A 19,993-nucleotide genomic window follows, 5' to 3' on the forward strand; every position below is an offset into this window, starting at 1 on the left:
TTTAATTTTATTCTGTCAAAATAAAGCACTGTTATGAACTAATAATTTGAACATAAAGTTAATTTAATATATGTAAGACTTACAAAACTTAATTTAATATATGTAAGATATAATGTAATATATTAAGTTTGTAAGACTTAAATAAAGTCTTACATATTTAGTTTAGAACAATGCTTTATTTTGACAGAACTTAAATTAAGTGTAATTTCAGTAAAATTAATAACTAAATTGTTTACTTCACTTCTAACTTTTTAAATTTATTAATACTTATCAGTTCCTAATAAGTTATCATAATTAAGTCTTAGTAATTATAACATATTAAGAGTTGATAAGTCTTAATAAGTTTAAAAAGTTAGAAGTGAAGAAAACAAGTATATTAATTTTGTTTATTTCACCTCTAACTTTTTAAAGTTGTTAAGACTTTATAATTCTCAATAAGTTATAATTATTAAGTCCTAATAATTATAACTTGTTGAGAATTGATTAGTCTTAAAAAAGAGAATTGGTTAGTCTTAAAAAATATATTTAAAAAGTTAGAAGTGAAGTAAACAAGTAAATTAATAAATTTACTGAAATTAAAATTAATTTAAGTTCAATAAGTTTATATTAGAAATTGCATGCATTACAAATCATGTTTTGAAGCAATTTTGTTCCTTTATTATTTAATTAATCGAAAACTAATTAAACTGTTGTTATTTTAAAAAAAAATCATAATATTTCTAAAGTTTTGGTAAATAGTATTTTAAGATTTCAATTATCAAATTATTGTAACTTGTTATAAATATTTATAATTTATTTCTACTAATTTATTTTTAATATAAATTATTATAACTTAGCTAATAGCTTTTTTGTGATGAGTTCTGGCTCAAAGATATTATCCTGAAGATTTTCTCATTTGAGATTGAAAAAAAGCATATTAAGTTAATATTAGAGTTTTTTTCTAAGACAGTGTGTTATTTAAAATAAAACAACATTCGTTCAATTTTTAATTTTTTAACTTTTAATAATAAATTTTTATCCTGAAGCTTTTGTTATGTTAATATATTTCATATCATTTTTGTTAAAAAAAAATAATATTTTTAGTACATTTTAATCATAACAAATTTACATTTTCGTTTAAAATATTACTAGCTCTATCTTTTATTAGGAGAAATTTTGTTGGCATTAAGTCAGTTTTTATTGTAGTTAATAATTTTGTTATTTTTTGTTTTAATAGTTGGTTAATGTTATTTTTTGTTTTAAATGTTGGTTAAACGAGTGTCATGGTCAAAAAGTTATACTTTGCATAATTTTATATATATTTTTTAATTCATTTGAATAAATTATTTCATAAAAGTATTTTTTTTTAACAATTGCCAATTGTTTTTTTATTCAATACTTAAAATTAATGATTCTTTAAAAGCCTAAAATAATAAGCATATTTATATGAACTATGGTTGCAGCTGGTATACATTTTGGCAATACAAATAGTGTTATAACAATATGGAAGGTAAGACTTTGAAATTGGAAATAAAACTAATTGAAATTAAAAATAAAACTAATTGGTTTTTTGACTTTCACTTTTTATTTTAAAACTGCATGTTTTTTTTTTTGTATGCATAACTTGGAAATTAGTTGAATTTTAAAAAAGAATAATTTTAAGTTACTTTTTTTAACCTTTAATTTTTTTTTTTTTTTTGAAATTTTTTTTTATATATAGGTTTTGTACTTTAAAGATTAGTTTCTGTCCATTATTTTTACATAACCGAGACTTAACATTTTTACATAACTGTTGCATATCAAATGTCTGTTATTTTTATGTGACCAAGATGTAACATTTTTCATAACAAGATGTAACAATGCAATCATTGAAAATGAGTTGTATTTTATAAATAAATAACTTTCTTTTAGATTTATATATATATATATATATATATATATATATATATATATATATATATATATATATATATATATATATATATATATATATATATATATATATATATATATATATATATATATATATATATATATTAGAGTGGTCCTAAAAACAACTTTTTTTCAAAGTGTCTACTATCACCCTCTAAATGTGTTCTATAAAATAATATTAGAATTAAAAAATTTTCGAAAAAAAAAATATTTTTAGGGGTAGACCAAGACCCTTAAACACCAGGCAGTACCCTATAATTATCAAAAAAATAGTTCTTCTAATGTATATCATGTTTGGTCTCAAAAGAAGCAAAGTTTTATAAAAACTGCAAAAATATTCATAATTTTATTAAAAATCATTATTTTAGTTTTCACTGCCTAGGAAGTGATATTTTTTAACTAAAAACTAAAAATAAGCATTTTTACAATAGTTTTTTAGTTATAATTTTTGTTTCTCATTGTTTTTTATAAAATTATAATTAGTTTTAAAGTTTTCATATAATTTCCCTACTTTTGAGACCCAACATGATATACTTTTGAAGAACCATTTTTTTGATAATTATACGGACCCATCTGATGTTTAAGCGTCTTGGGCTACCCTTAAAAATAATTTTTTTCTGAAAATTTTTTAATTCTAGTATTATTTTATTATATATATGTATATATTTACATATATAAATATGTGTATGTATGTATGTATGTATGTATGTATGTATGTATGTATGTATGTATGTATGTATGTATGTATGTATGTATGTATGTATGTATGTATGTATGTATATATATATATCAAGCTTTCTCAGGCGACATATAAGGTTGTGTGCCTTGAATGACCGTGCATACAATATTTTTTTTTACATAAAACTAATTTATTTTTAGCATAAAACTAATTTATTTTTTAATTAAGAAGCATCTCAATTGATAGTTCAAACTTAATTTAATTTTAAATCATTTTAATTAATAGTTTGAAACTAATAATTTTTCCTATATCACTATGTTGATATAGCGACTGTTATACTGGCATTGGATGAGGGTTTAAATCCTACTTATAGATATTTTTTTTTTTAAGTTTTATTTGCTTTGTAGACATAAAATATCTGTTTCAAATTTTTAAATAATTAAGTTCAAAGTAATTAAGCTTGGATTAAGTAACTTTGAAACTTTAATTTTTTTGTTGTCAAACATTTAAATTAAAATAAAAACAATGATTTTATGCTTTTATTTTTTCTAGTCTATTTTTTTATTTAATTTTTCTTTTTTTTTTCTCTCCCATGCCATAACATGGCTACGCAAATAATACTTTGTTTTGACAGTTTGACCACAGTTTTTAACATTTTAAAAATGTGCTGATATAAATGGTTTTTAATTATAGTTAAAACTGTTAATTAAAAATAAACAACTTCAACACGTTTATCTTTACACAGGCCTTCTGAGGAGATGCGTGCGATCGCACCTCTTATTTGACCACACATATAATTTTTTTTGTTGATAAACTTGGTCATGATTTTTTTTTGCATATATTAAAAATGACACGTTTTAGAAAAGCACTGAAAATTTAAATGAAATGATGCTTATAAGTTATAGTTATGCTTATAATTATGTTTGGATAAATAACTTAAATAAAAACATATATATATATATGTATATATATATATATATATATATATATATATATATATATATATATATATATATATATATATATATATATATTTATATATATAATAACTTTGATCTTTATAAATGTTTTTATTTTACGTGAATCACTTTTAAATAAAGTTTTAACGTTGCAATTTACTACTGTTTACAATAAACACATTAAAATTAAGGAATATATATTCTTATAATCATTTTAATATATTTTGATAATAAATAAATATAATATATTTAATTATATTTTTATTTTTTTGTTTATGTTTTTTTAATATAGATTTAATCTTGTAAATATTTCTATAATTTGATTTATTTCCATTTTTTTTAATGCGAAAAACCTTTAGCGCTTTATCAAAAAAACTAAAACCTTTTTTCGCTAAAACTTTTTCTTTAATAAATGCAACAATTTTTTTTATTATTATTATTTATTATTTCATCTACAATCAGTAAATCTTAAATATTTACATTATTTTATACTGAATCTTTTTTACTAATTTAAATCATTTAAAATTATTTCTATCATTAATTTTATAAAGAACATTAAATCAACGTGTTGATTAAAGTTGTAAAAAAAAAATTATAACTAACAATGAATTTATTCAAAACTTGAAGCGTTTCAATTTAAAATCACTTTAAAAGTTTGAACATTTCGCTGTGAAGTCATTCTATTTTTTGCAACACTAGGAATCAGAGACTTCAAAGCAATAAACATTAGCGCAAAAAAATTGGCTTTAATGTCTTTCTGTATAAGACGTTAAAATCTTTTTAATGAAAGACTTTTTACAAAGACTTTTTTTATAAAAGACAAATTTTAATGATAGGTTGAAAAAAAAAAAAGAATTAAAAAAAGATTTGTTTTTTAAAGTTTATTTTATAAGCCTAATATTTTTTTTAAATCTCACTTTAATGTAATTTTTTAATTTATATTTTAATTTTCTTTTTAGTTTAGTTTGGATTTTCAGCGCCTTTTTAAAACGTGTCATTTTTAGTATATGCAAAAAAATTGTGGCCAAGTTATCAACAAAAATTATATGCGTGGTCAAATAAGAGGTGCAATCGCACGCGTCTCCTCAGAAGGCCTGATCATCATGATGGTGATCATAATAATCAGACTTTAGCCTTCCTTTTTTATGCTGTTTCTCTAATCTAGAGCATTTTTTTTTCTTAACTAAAGCTCATTCATACTATATGTAAGGCACTCTCTTCAAGTTTTCTTACTTCTACCACTACCATTTTCTACTGAAGCTGCTACCTCTCTACATGCTGATACCTAAATTACTTTAATCTTTTCTAACAAAGGTTGTTCGATAAAACGTTTTTTTCTAGTCTGTCTAAAGTTATGCCTCCTTTTCTTGTCTTGCTAGAGTCACATCACACATCCATCTGATCATCTTCTCTTTCAGCAAATACTACACCATATAAATACTAAAGTTTATATAGCAATGAAATAATATTGTATGCCAGCATCTAAATAAGTAGCAAACATGTTTATATTCACAATATGCATACTCCACAGTTTTCACTATCTTGAACATTTGCATTATTATTCATTAATCATTATTTTCATCTTTATTACAAGAACATCTCTCTTAAGAACAAATGCCCTTTTATTATTGCAAGTAGGGATGGCAATCCCGGGATCCCGAAATCCTGGGATTACAGACAAATTCATGATCCCGAAATCCCGGGATTAGTCTCTAAAATTTCCCGGGATTTCGGGATTGTAATAAACAATAAATAAAAACGAAAATTGATTAAACTTAATTTATTTATTTAAAATGTCTAAATTTTCGCTATAAAATTTGTTGAGCTGCTTATTCTCCATGCAATGTTTTCCTTATATTTTTTAAATTCTTAACGTTGGCGTTGTCACAAGTTCTTTAACATTAAAAGTTATCAAATATGGAAGGTATATTAAATAAACTTTATTTATTAATTCGAAGTATAATTGTTTTCACATAAGTTCATTTTGAATTATGAATAAAGATAATTAGTCAATAAATAGCTTAAAATATAACTTTTTTTTTTCAATAAGATAGAAATTAGCCTAATATCATGACTAACTACGCTGAATTCAACAGCACAAATCTCATATGGAAACATTTTTTAAAAGGAGCAGATGAAACAGCCTTATGCAAAGTAATTACATGCAAAAAAATATTAAAAATTCCTGGTGGTTCAAGTAAAGGTCTTCATACCCATTTACTTTCCATACATAAAATTAAATTAACATCGCAGGAATCAAGTTTATCCACGACACCTTCAACTTCAAAAGAATTATTAGAACCGAAAAATAAAAAACCGAAAATCACAAGTTATTTTCCAACAACATCGAAAAAAGATGAATGCCTACCTGAAGTATTTGCCCGTATGGCAGCAAAAGATGGTATATCATTTAATACAATTTGCAACTCTTCTGATATACGAGCTGGGTTAGTTGCACGAGGCTTTAAAAATGTCCCAAAATCACGAAACACTATTCGAAAAATGGTGTTAGACTACTATGAACAGGTTAAAAAACTAGTTATAAAAGAAATAATTGATCAAATATCAAGAGGCTTCAAGTTTTCCTTAACGCTTGATGAGTGGACTTCTTTTGGAAACTGCAGATACATGAATGTGAACGTACACGAGTTGAAAAGTTATTGGAATTTAGGTTTGATTCGCATTTTAGGATCTATGCCAGCAGAAAAATGCGTTTCACTTCTAAACGAAAGACTCAACAATTTTAAAATAAAACTTGAGGACGATATCATTGGTATTACCATGGATGGTGCAAGCGTCATGAAGAAACTTGGAAAAATTATAGAAAGTGATCAACAACTATGCTTTGCCCACGCTCTACAGCTGGCAGTAATATCAGTTCTTTATAAAAATGACCCCAATTACTTGGAAATCGATGAAATTTTAGATGATGAGCACACTACCTTTGCAAGTTTAGAGAACCACAGTGATGAAGAAAAAGATAATGATTGTATTAATGACTATGCTTCTGAAGAAGAAGATTGTATTCAAGATTCAAATAATTCATTTTTGTTTAATGAAACCTCTGAGGTTACTATTAAACACCAAGTTTTTGGACCTGTTATAACAAAGGTCAGGAAAATTGTAAAAATCTTTAAAAGGTCCCCAACCAAAAATGAAAATTATTTACAAAAGTACGTAAAAATTGAGTTTGGAAAGGTCATCCATTTGATTATGGATTGTAAAACCCGATGGAGCAGCTTATTGCTTATGCTTGAAAGATTTGACAAATTAAAATATTGTGTTAAAAAGGCATTTCTAGATTTAGAATTGGATTCCAAAATTGATGATTCAATTAAGATGGACAAAAATGAATATAAAATTGTATCTGATTTAGTAGCACTTTTGACTCCTTAAAGCCACTATGGAAGCACTTTGTCGACGAGACGCAACTTTAATTACAGCTGACATTGCATTAGAGTTTATGTTGACCAAAATAAAACAACAAAAATCTGAAATCGGGAATAAACTGTATGCTGCTTTGAGTCACCGAATTAAAGAGAGGAGAACACCATTAAGTAGCTTAGTTTATTATCTTCATAATGGCCAGGTTACATCAACAAAAATCACAGATGTTTTTGTACCAAATACAAGTAATCAAAATAAAAAGATTATAGTAAGCATGATAAAGCGTTTTCATCCCGCAGATATAGCATCAGCAGCAGACAGCAGTTGTGATGTTCAGCTAAACCAGGTTTTAAGAAGCGACGAAGGTGATAAGAAAGTCAAAACAATTAGTGAACAATTAAACGAAGTTATGGAAAAAGGATTGATAGCTATACGAACAATACCTATAAGGGCAGAAAGTATAACTTCTAAGATTCAAAAAGAAATATTTTTATTTGAAAGTGATGGCACAAGAGGTGATCACCTTCAAAAAGTGTATAACTATATTCTATCTATACGACCAACAAGTGTAGAGTCTGAACGAGCATTCTCAGCCGCTGGGTTTTTATGCTCTAAAAATCGAACACGATTAAACGATGAAATGATGGACGCTTTTTTAAGGTGGAGCTTTCAAAACGAATTATAACTCTTATATATTAATGTATACTTATATTATTTTTAAACATTGTTATTTTGTGTTATCGTTTAAAGGTGTTATTTATAGTTTAAATTACTTTACTTCATCAGTTAAATTAATCATATAATAGTGTTTGATAATTAAAAGTTCTTCACAGGCTTTATCTTCTATGATTGTAAGTTTTTCATTCAATCCCGGGATTTCCCAGGGACAAATTTATAATCCCGAAATCCCGGGATTGAAAATTTCCGGGATTTTTGCCATCCTTAATTGCAAGAAGCTAATATAAAAATATCCTGTCTGATGTTAAGCTCTGTTATTCTCATTTTACTAAATCTTGTATCTTATCTCAGATGTTAAGAGACTTTTAATTAGTCTTCAACAATGTCATTAACTAAAGTAAGTCTAATATTTAATCTCTAATTCACAGGTCTGATCTTTTTACTTCTCCCAAAATAATGCAGAATTATTTGCAAAGACTTACTCTTATTTGACTCTTGAATAAAATAGTCATACTCTTTCAGACAGTTAAGCAGATTAACCCATTGTTAAACATCGGAATCACTCTGGCTTTCAATGCTAAAATTTATTCTCAATTAAACACTTCTACAGTTTGTGCTCCGGAATAGATTTCCATCATAGTCGTATAAAAGGGAATTCTCTTTAATTTTTCCAAAACTCTCTTTAATTGTTAACAAACTTTTAAAAAGTGCTAAATAAGTAGTTTCAATTTTTTAAAACTCTAGAAAACACTTTGACCTCTCCAGCTATCCTATGATTAGGCTTCACTCTGTTATTAGTTTTTTTTATATAAAGGTTTTGAGGTTGTTAAATTATTTCTTTCTAACTGCAGTGGTAAAGTTTTTCTTGAAGGTCTACCCTCTCTTTATTTCAAGTAACTTTAAGGGTACCACCAGGTTCTATCTTTGCTCCTGTATTGCTTCTTATCTACAATAACGATCTTCATGAAATCTAAAGTGGCTTTATTTGCTGACAACTCAGTTTTATACTCTTGTCTTAACTTAAAATCTTTACTTTTTATTTGCTTAGAATAAGCAGCCAATTTTAAATCTGATCTCTTTACTGTCACAACCTAAGGCTTGCAGTGGCTTTTAATTCTGCAGTGGATTTCTGGACTTATGATCCACTATTTTTGTTAGACAACAAAACTCGTTTATCAATGGCAAAAAAATATTGCAATATTGTTGGCATTCCTATATTGACAAATAACAACCTTATTCTCAGACAAAGTTTAAAAGCACATTTTAAATGTAGTTAGACCTGGGTTATCTGCCAGGCTTGAGCCACTCTTCCGTTGTTGTAAGGTTGCATTTCTTTATTTTTTCTACAAATACAATCACGGTCAATACACAAATGAGCTATCATCTCTATTACAATAAACCAAAACTCATTCTTGGTTGACTTTTTATTCAACAAGTTGCATCGTTTTACTATATCTGTCCCTTGATGCTAAAAAAACTTTTATTAATCCAGTTTTTTTCCTTGAACATCAAAAAACCCTTATAACTCTTACCCATCTTCATGTTTTCCTTTTTTATACAACTTACAAATTTTTAAGTCTTCAGTTAACCATTTTCCAGTATTTTAACTTATTCTCTATTTTAAAGTAACTCATAACTTAATATTAGAATTTAAAAATATATAGATATATGCCAGTATTTAATAAATAGTAAATGTAATCATAAAATTATAATATATTAGGTATTATAAATTTTTTTCTAGCCCCTGCTATCAATCCCTGCTAAATCTTATAATTTTGTTGGGGCCGAGTTTGCAAAAACCAAAAGCTCTTGTAAGAAGCTGTTTAGAGGAGCAGCTCGAATGGCTTGCCATGCTCGTTTTAGGAGAGCTTTTCTCCGCTCTTACACTTGTTTACTCCCACCGAGGCCTGAAATATATGCTTTTGACTCAGACTTTTGAATCAATTATAGAGGCATGCAATTTTATTGCAGATCACTGGGCAAGCCATGGCTCTATTGCAGAGGAAATGATGATATAACAAAGTTAAAATTGGCATTAACTGGTGATTTCCTTGAGCATTTGGAAAGGCATTGTGATATTTGGAATGATTGTCCATTAGACATTGATTACACAAATGAAGTGTGCAAAAGGTCGCTTGCGAAAGTTAAATTATTTCTTCAAAGAAACATCATCAACTTAAAAGCCTAATTTCTGAGACACTATAATAAACTTTGATATTCCTATGTGTGTTATTGTACTAAAATAATTAAGTGTTTGAACTATATTTACATTCATGACGCAATTTTCAAAGACTTTTAACTAAAAATTTAGAACTCAACAAGCAATATCTTTACCTCAAGTTACATAGATTTTTATGCGTAGTTTGTAAGCGTGGAGGCGAGCCATGCTAGGCAGTTTGCAGGGCATGCAAATTTAGGGACCCTTTTTCAAATTTAGGGATCTTTTTCCATATATAAAGAATTTTTGTTTAGTAGTACAGCTAGTAATGGAAAGTTTTTAAGATTTTAACACCCTAATGATAAGCCAGGGGTGGGCTCTGACCCTCTAGCCACAGCACTGATCGTAAGGTATTTTTAGCCCTACGTAAATTTGTTACTTTGTCTTTTTTTAACTATTTTAGTTTATAAAGATCATTTCTTTTAAAAACAAGACTTTTCAATCTGTCATAACAATTGATTTTTGAAAAATTTTATCACTTCAAAAAAAACGTGTTTGTGCAGATAGATGTACACATAAATAGATACGGATATTATGGTTATGACTTTTATCAACTCCATGCTCCTGTACTGTAGTTTGATGAACTTTTACTTAAAATCACGAAATGAACTATTATTTGCGTATCTTTTGAAAAAAGTTCACTCCGCCATTGAAAAATCAATTTTGACATAAGTACTACTATGTATTCAAATGTATTTAGAATGTTGTAGTCATTTAATACAATAAATTTTCAATCCAACAATGACTCAGACTGTTGACCTTGCTCTTGCTTGTTGCATAGAAGGAAAAGAAGGTGCAATTTGTCTTTATTTTTGCATGACAAATACATTTCCTTCATTACTTTGATTGCGCGCTCTGCGCATTGATTACTTCTGGGGATCTGTAGTATGGATGGCTCTCGCTTCCAGTGATTTTTCAAAGAGCCTAAAGCTTTATTGTATGGATTCAGTACTACAACCAAGTTATTAAAGTTGTTTTCGTTATACACTCGGTCTGTAAACCAATGGTCTGCCCAGCCATACAATATAAATTGACAACAAGGCCAGTTCTGCAGTTCTCTGCAGAACTCTCCTTGTTGAAGGAATTTCTACCTCGCATTGCTGATGTTAGATAATTTCTGAAACCTGATCAATGGAAAATGTCCCTTTTCATCAAAAAATCGGAACACTCGGGATAAAAAGATGATGAGTTGGATGACCTATTAAAATCTTTTGTCTATAAGAGGGATGAATCATTTCTTTACTGGTTGCTTGACCTTAGAGTATCCTACTGTTTGCTTTCCATTTGGAGATGGTACAATCGCTTGTCCTTGGAAGATAGCCATGTTCCATCCACTTTAGAAAAATTTCATCAAGGGGTTCGTAGCTTTCCCGCTTGACACATTCATCATAACATTTCAATATTTTAGCAAGCTTTGCTCATATAACTTAATCAGATACATGAGGAAAATTCACTTTATTCTTACACAATTTAGTGACTTCTTTGGAAATTTCCACTATTCACTCCTTTCTTCCTTTGATTTTTGGTCCAAGGAAATGGTAGCGTCCAATAATTTGCTTTTGGAGAGGCATTCTGCACTTTTCTTAAAGTGAATATTCTTCCAAAGGGACCATTTTTCTCCTTTTATGAGAGTCTTCAAATTTTACCAGATTATTGGTCCAAACATCTTTGTTCTTCTGAATGCTACTATCGCTAGGCTTGTGCGTCGTCATGTGTTGCTTCTGTAATAGCTATAAAGTTATATAAGCAAATATGTATACACAGTCTAAATTGTTCTAGAATATTTTTAATTGTTCCAGAAGGTTCTAAATTGTTCCAGAATGTTCTAAATTGTTCCAGAATGTTCTAAATTATTCCAGAATGTTCTAAATTGTTCCAGAATGTTCTAAAGTCGTCTAAAATATTCTTGAATTTTCCAAAATGTTCTAAAGTTCTAAACACTTCTAATCTATACAAGTTTTAAATGATTTTCAGCGAAGCCACACGTATTAGTAGTAACAAGATTGAATAAATGATGATTCCTAATTTTAATTAGGGGTGACTTTTTTTTTACAACCCAGAGGATTTGAACATATTTTCAATGTTTTCTAACAAAAGTTTATCGATATATGACACAGGAAATTATTTTTCTTTTTAAAAAGTCAAAAAGTCATAACCCTAATAGATATAGATATATATATATATATATATATATATATATATATATATATATATATATATATATATATATATATATATATATATATATATACATATATATATACATATATATATATATATAGTTCTATAGATTGTTGCATTTGGGAAGAGCGGAAGGAAAAAAATGATTTTTTTTTAATGTAAATCAGAAAATCAAGAAAATCAAGAATCAGAAAATACACTAACATAATATATATATATATATATATATATATATATATATATATATATATATATATATATATATATATATATATATATATATATAAATCAGATAAAATGAATGCTGACCTTAAGATCCACAAGATTTTTTCATGGTTTTACCACAACAACATAGAAATGAGATCAACATAAAATTTTACAGTTGGTATTGCTAAATCCCAACTCTATTTCAGAGGGCCATGTATATTTATCTACTCATATCTATTCATATCAGGGCTCTGCAAATTGATAAACATGCAAATGTTTGTTAAAATTATGACTGTAAAACAAGTGTCACATTTCTTTATTTTTAATTATTCCACTGTTAACATTTATTTAAAGATTTTCAAAATTTTTTATAAAAAAAACATTATTTTAGCATAATAATTCTTCAAAAGTTTTTTTACATTAGTTGTATAGGTCTCTTGGAAATTTTTTACTTCTTCTTGAAGTTTGCTTATTATCAATATTTTGTAAGCTATGAAAAAAGCAAAACTTATTGCAAATAGCTGTATACGCATCCAAATATGTTCTCAATTCATTATCTAAGTGTTCTAGTATTGGTACAAACACTTTAACTTTAAAACGCATTGGTGGTGAGAATACAGACTCATCTGCTAGCCCATTATGAATGGGGATCTTATAAAATATTGAGAATTTTTCTGAATCATCAATAAAATAAATAGCAATACTATTAAAAATTTGAGTTAACTTTTTTTTAAGGCTAAAATTATGAGCCACAATTTTAGGCAGGCCGTAGGCAACTGCCTATTTGCCTAATGAGTAATCTGCCACTGTTTGCTGGTACATTTTTATTTGTACACCAAGCCTTAACTCACTTAAAAACAATGTATAAAGTATAAGTTCATTACCAGCATATAAAACATTACCAAAGCCTTGCTAGGAATTGTGAGCACTTGGTTGTGCCCATGTTCCTCTAATTTACTTGCACACAAGTAAAAAATTTTCTTAAAACATAAATTTCATTTAAATGAGTTTTTTTAACCTTATACTGCCTGATCCCAGAAAAAGTTCATATTATTTAAATATATTTGGAACACTGAATATTTATGACCTAAATAACTAATTCCTGGTGTTAAAAAAGGAAAAGAAAATTAATGCACCTAAAATATAGTAGTGTTCCCATATGGGAAAATTAGGATGTTGATAATTAAATTTTTCCTGATATTTTAGATTTTGGGGAAATAATGACCAAGCCACTTATACATGCCTATTAATAAATTAAAACCATACTTTACAAAAGTAAATATAAACAAATTTTTTTTTAAAGTGTTTATGAATATGTTTCATTAAATTCAATTGAAATTATTTTTTTTGATTCCATTTTAAATACAAAAAAATCATTATTTTAACTTATTGGATCACTAGGTCAATACTTTTCGTTTATAAACAATATAGTTACTGTATTTAGTATACTATTAAATAGTGATTGACCGAAATTCTGTTTTGGTATTGGTTGCGGCCGAAATTTCAATTTGAAATATCTAATTTAGAAAAACAGTTATTTTTTAGAATTTTCACATAGTGTTTTGATAATTTTCACAAATTACCTAAAAAAAATCTTGTTTTGCAGAGAAAATCTGCCAGTTGTTAAATTTTACTAATAATTTATATCGCCAACTTATGTATTAAGTTGTATTATAACTTCTCAATTTAGGATACATGTGTAGTTAATTCTAACATAATACAAGTATAAAAAAACAACAAATGTAAAATTGCATTTTTAAAAAATTTTTTCTAATAAAATAAATTTGACTAGCCAAAATTCGGTATCGGTGAAATATTTGCCAAAATGTCGGTTTCAGTTTCGGCACTAAATTTGAGTACTCGAAATTTCGGATTATTTCAGTTTCGGCTTTTTTTTCTGTTTCGGTTGATCACTACTATTAAACAAACAACGAAACTAAAAATTTTTACTTATATTAACTGTAGTTACTGTATATAAATAAACAAGCAACAAGACTAAAAACTATTTCATTTGTAAATACTAGTTACTTTATGTACTGATAAAGAAACGATAAAAAAAAAAACTAGTATGATAATTTTTGAAACATTGAGTTCCTCTACTGTAATGAAGCCTAAGGTTACATTTTCTACACATCGATCGTGTATTCTTATGACATATGACATATCTTCCTTGAGTACACTCAGTATGCTCATTGCCCTGGCCATCAAATCAACTATCTGCTGGCAATTCTGCATATCTTCCAACTTTTGCTCGCAATGTTTGAGTTAGTTTCATTAGGACCATGGTAATTTCCCGTCTGAAATCTAAGTGAATAAATTTGTCATCATTAAGATGTAGAGCGAGAAAAAATCTCTAGGCTGCCACCACCATTTTTTGGCTCGGATCATAGGCCTATTGGATCCCAAAAGACAATCCACCAAATCAACTCCACCCATTCCCTTGTAAAGATTTATTAGGTTGGGTTGATTTAATTCTGTATTTCCTTTAGTTTTTGCTCACCTTTTCACCTTGTGCACTTATTCATATGTAAAATAGTTGCTTGCAATGGTCACAATACTATTGTTGTGCCATTTGCATACAAAGACTTCACCATTTTCTTTTTATGTACATAAAAAGAAAATGGTGAAGTCTTTGTATGCAAAGGCTTTCTTTTTATGTACATTTTAACACTGTGTTTGCTAAAATAGGGCACCATTGACACATCTATGCTTAGTTTTTCATGAAATATTCCTCATTTACTTAGCTGTTCATTTAAGGTTCCATATAAAATGACACTTCAGCAACTTTATTTCCTGTTTCTGAATTTTGATTATCAGCAACAAATCTCATTACATTAAACAAAACTGCCTAGCTAACATCCTTATGTTCCCATATGTGAACATTCTATTTTAATCTAATTATTTTCCTATTTATAGCATGCATATTAATATGAGTAAATGATATGTTATAATTACAACTGGGAACAATTATTTTTTACTCAAAAAATATTATTCAAATATTTGGAGTTGAGTTGTGAAGACTCAACTTTAGTGGTTCCAAAACTCCATGATTTCGTGTTTTTGATTAATTTGAAAATTATACTTTTTTTCATACAAATGTTACCAGATATATATAAGCTATCAACATTCTGTTACCAGATATATATATATATATATGTTACAGAATATATATACCAGATATATATTCTGTTACCAGATATATATAAGCTATCAACATATCTGGTAACAAATGTTACCAGATATAAATGAGCTATCAACATTCAAATTAAAGATGGCAATAGGCAATTATGAAAACACAAAATATAAACTAATTTTAATATTATCTTTTTGCAGTGTTCCCATATGGGAACATTAGGCATTAAAAGGTTAAACTGTGGGTTATAAACTTTAGGGGACATAAAATATATGTTTATAGTTGATAAATAAAATTATAAAAAAGATTTTATTAACTTTTTTTTATCCTCAGCAGTTACTGAACAAAATATAGTTATTACAAGACAACTATTATTGCATTAAAAGATAGTGTTTAAAAGATCTTCGCATTTTTATTGCATCACTTACTCTTTCCATTAAAAGGTAGAACAAGAGAGAGAGAAAAAGTGTTTGTAATTAAACTTTGAGTGAATGAGTTTGATATCTTAGTTGCGGAAATCACTTCTGAATTGAGTTTTTCTGAAAATATTGAAAATTGTTTATAATAAAAATTTAAAATATATTATAGTGTATATATATATATATATATTTATATATATATATATATATATATATATATATATATATATATATATATATATATATATATATATATATATATATATATATATATATATATATATATATATATATATATATATATATATATATGTATATATATAAATATATATATATAACTTTAATATAATTTTAACCAATACAATGAAAAATGTCAACAAAATCTCAACTTCAAAAAAATTTTTTTATATATTTCTTTAAAGGTTTGTAAGAAATTAGTACAAAATATATTTAACACTAGAGGCCTTTCAATGTTTCATCAGTAGTGATAGTTTAAGTGCTGTTATGTACAAATTTATTTATTATTTGTTACAAAAGTATTTTTTAATCAATTAATGTATTGTTGCTATTAGTTACCATTGTCTAATATTTTTTAAAACAGGAAGTGTTAGTTAAAAGTATCATGCTTTTGTTTATGCAAATGACTTTCATAAGATAATAAATTTTTATCACTTTTAAGTTCCAGAAATGCAAAAAGCTGGAAAAATGGTTCCATTATTTTTTTATTTATACGTTGGCAATCATATACATGATTGTCAAACCTGTCTGTTGAATGGCCAGTTCTGCAACTTGAAATATGACCATTAGTGCGATTTCTCAAATTGTTTGTTTTTCCAGTATACGTTGATTGACCATTACAAGACAAACATTTTAGATAATAAATGACATTCTTGCTGCTACAAGTAATGTGACTTTTAATGTTCCAAATAGTACCGTTGGATATTACGAAATTATTTACCTCTTGTAGGTAAAATAAACAAATTTTGCAACGACTATCATTACATTTAAAAATTTTTATCTTTTTGTTATTAGATGTTGTGGAATTAAATTTAGCGGAAGTAAGTTGTCTCAGTAAATTTGGTGGTTGTTTGTAAGCTATTACAGGATTTATGTTAGAAAATATTTTTTGTATTCTTTCACTGGTGGATAAACTGAGTAGAAGTTTGGTTTTAGTTAATATAGGTTGGCAATTTAGGTTGCTGTAAAATGTAGTGACTAAAGGAACGACTTCATTAGGTTTCTTTTGTTGAGCTGGTCCTTGTAGTTTTGCATTATGAAATGCTTTTTCAATAACAATGTCTGGATAATTACATTCTTTCAGCCATAATTTAAGCTCTGCTAAACGCAGGTTTTCGGTGATATAATCAGATGTAAATACAATTATTCTTTTTGCAAGACTATAAGGGATGTTCTTTTTGTTGTGGTAAGGATGATGACTGTTAAAATTAAGATAATCGTGTGTGTTTGTTTCTTTATAAAATATGTCAGTTTTGATATATTTGTTATTTTGAAAAATAACAGAAATGTCTAAAAAATTAATTATATTATAAATATTTTCTTTTTCAACTAATTCAATGCCATAGTCAATTGTGAAGGTAATTGAATTGTTTAATTCGGCGAGTGACAATTTAAATTTGTTTATATCTAAGTGTTTAGGCCATATGTTAAAACCATCATCAACATATCTAAAGTAGAACTGTTCAATAGTATAAACCTCGTCATTCGAAAAAAATCTTGGTAGAATTTTTGGAAAAAGTATTGTTTCTTCTATGAAACCTATCGAAAGACATGCATAGTCTGGTGCAAAGTCTGTACCCATGGCTGTACCTGTGATTTGGTGAAATAATTGATTATCAAAGAGGAAATTATTGTTTTTTAAAATAAATGATGCTGATTCTATAATGAAATTGGTAGTAATTCGTTCAGGTATTAGATTTTTATGTTTTTCAACCCAAAATTTTAATGCTTCTAAACCAAGGTTGTGTGGAATTGTAGTGTAAAGGTTAACAATGTCACATGTTAATATAATACTATCTAGCTCTACTTTTCTAGGAATTTTTCTTAAGAAGTCCCAATCATCTTTTATATAAGTTTTTTGCTTCCGTACAATAGGAGATAGAATTATGTGCAGAAATTGGCTTAAATGTGACGTAGGTGAGTTAATTCCTGCAATAATAGGTCGACCCTTTAAATCAATTGGTGGTTGCATTTCAATAACTAGAGAATTAGACTCTTGAACTTTTTTGATTATTACATTGTTATTGAAAAAGCATTTTATAATGCAAAACTACAAGGACCAGCTCAACAAAAGAAACCTAATGAAGTCGTTCCTTTAGTCACTACATTTTACAGCAACCTAAATTGCCAACCTATATTAACTAAAACCAAACTTCTACTCAGTTTATCCACCAGTGAAAGAATACAAAAAATATTTTCTAACATAAATCCTGTAATAGCTTACAAACAACCACCAAATTTACTGAGACAACTTACTTCCGCTAAATTTAATTCCACAACATTTAATAACAAAAAGATAAAAATTTTTAAACGTAATGATAGTCGTTGCAAAATTTGTTTATTTTACCTACAAGAGGTAAATAATTTCGTAACATCCAACGGTACTATTTGGAACATTAAAAGTCACATTACTTGTAGCAGCAAGAATGTCATTTATTATCTAAAATGTTTGTCTCGTAATGGTCAATCAACGTATACTGGAAAAACAAACAATTTGAGAAATCGCACTAATGGTCATATTTCAAGTTGCAGAACTGGCCATTCAACAGACAGGTTTGACAATCATGTATATGATTGCCAACGTATAAATAAAAAAATAATGGAACCATTTTTCCAGCTTTTTGCATTTCTGGAACTTAAAAGTGATAAAAATTTATTATCTTATGAAAGTCATTTGCATAAACAAAAGCATGATACTTTTAACTAACACTTAACTAATAGCAACAATACATTAATTGAATAAAAAATACTTTTGTAACAAATAATAAATAAATTTGTACATAACAGCACTTAAACTAACACTACTGATGAAACATTGAAAGGCCTCTAGTGTTAAATATATTTTGTAATTTCTAATATACTAATTTCTTACAAACCTTTAAAGAAATATATAAAAAAAATTTTTTGAAGTTAAGATTTTGATTGACATACATATTTCATTGTATTGGTTAAAATTATATTAATAGTTATATATATATATATATATATATATATATATATATATATATATATATATATATATATATATATATATATATATATATATATATATATATATATATAAATTAGTAAAAAACACTTATCTAACTTTTTCTTCTACTTGAAGTTTCACCATTGCTGGATCATCAGGAAGAATTCACCATTTTCCACCATTTTTTCACCATGGTTTCACCATGGTTTCATCAGGAACTATTCCTGATGATCCAGCAATGGTGAAACTTCAAGTTGAAGAAAAAGTTAGATAAGTGTTTTTTACTAATTTATTATTGCTCTGTTATTTAAGAACATTGAGCACTCTATTTGTAAAATACACTAACATAATTTACATATATATATATATATATATATATATATATATATATATATATATATATATATATATATATATATATATGTTGTTCGAAAGTTTTTTCCATATTTTGTTGACAAAAAGTAAAAATTAAAATGCAAGACCAGAATTTTTTTTTAATTAATTGATAGACTGCCTGCCCCAACCCTCAGTCGATGTAGCAGCACTCCCTTGCTGGTCAGGCTAAAAGATAGTAGATGTAACAGTACTCCGTTGCGAGTCAGGCTATTTGTCAGTCGATATAGCAGCACTCCCTTGCGAGTCAGGCGAAAGTTTTTTCCATATTTTGTTGACAAAAAGTAAAAATTAAAATGCAAGACCAGAATTTTTTTTTAATTAATTGATAGACTGCCTGCCCAAACCCTCAGTCGATGTAGCAGCACTCCCTTGCTGGTCAGGCTAAAAGATAGTAGATGTAACAGTACTCCGTTGCGAGTCAGGCTATTTGTCAGTCGATATAGCAGCACTCCCTTGCGAGTCAGGCTATTTGTCAGTCGATGTAACAGCACTCCATTGTGGGTCAGGCTATAAGATAGTTGATGTAGCAACACTCCGCGCATGATTTACAGTAAAAAAAATAAAAATAAAAACGTTTTATTAAAAAAATTAAAAATAAAAAGATTTTATTAAAAAAA

General features: G+C 27.0%; 1 protein-coding gene across 1 annotated transcript in view; it reads left to right on the top strand.

Moving 5' to 3' along the window:
• Nucleotides 1-1,365: 1,365 nt before the first annotated feature.
• The window catches only part of LOC101240689 (heat shock 70 kDa protein 14), a 73,057-nt gene continuing 54,429 nt past the window's right edge, over nt 1,366-19,993 (top strand). The window contains exon 1 of the mRNA XM_065814605.1: nt 1,366-1,489. Within this exon, the coding sequence (XP_065670677.1) occupies nt 1,433-1,489 (57 nt within the window). The 5' untranslated portion in view covers nt 1,366-1,432. The remainder of the gene's footprint in view (nt 1,490-19,993) is intronic.

This window comes from Hydra vulgaris, chromosome 12, assembly GCF_038396675.1.
Source record: "Hydra vulgaris chromosome 12, alternate assembly HydraT2T_AEP".
Taxonomy (NCBI): domain Eukaryota; kingdom Metazoa; phylum Cnidaria; class Hydrozoa; order Anthoathecata; family Hydridae; genus Hydra; species Hydra vulgaris.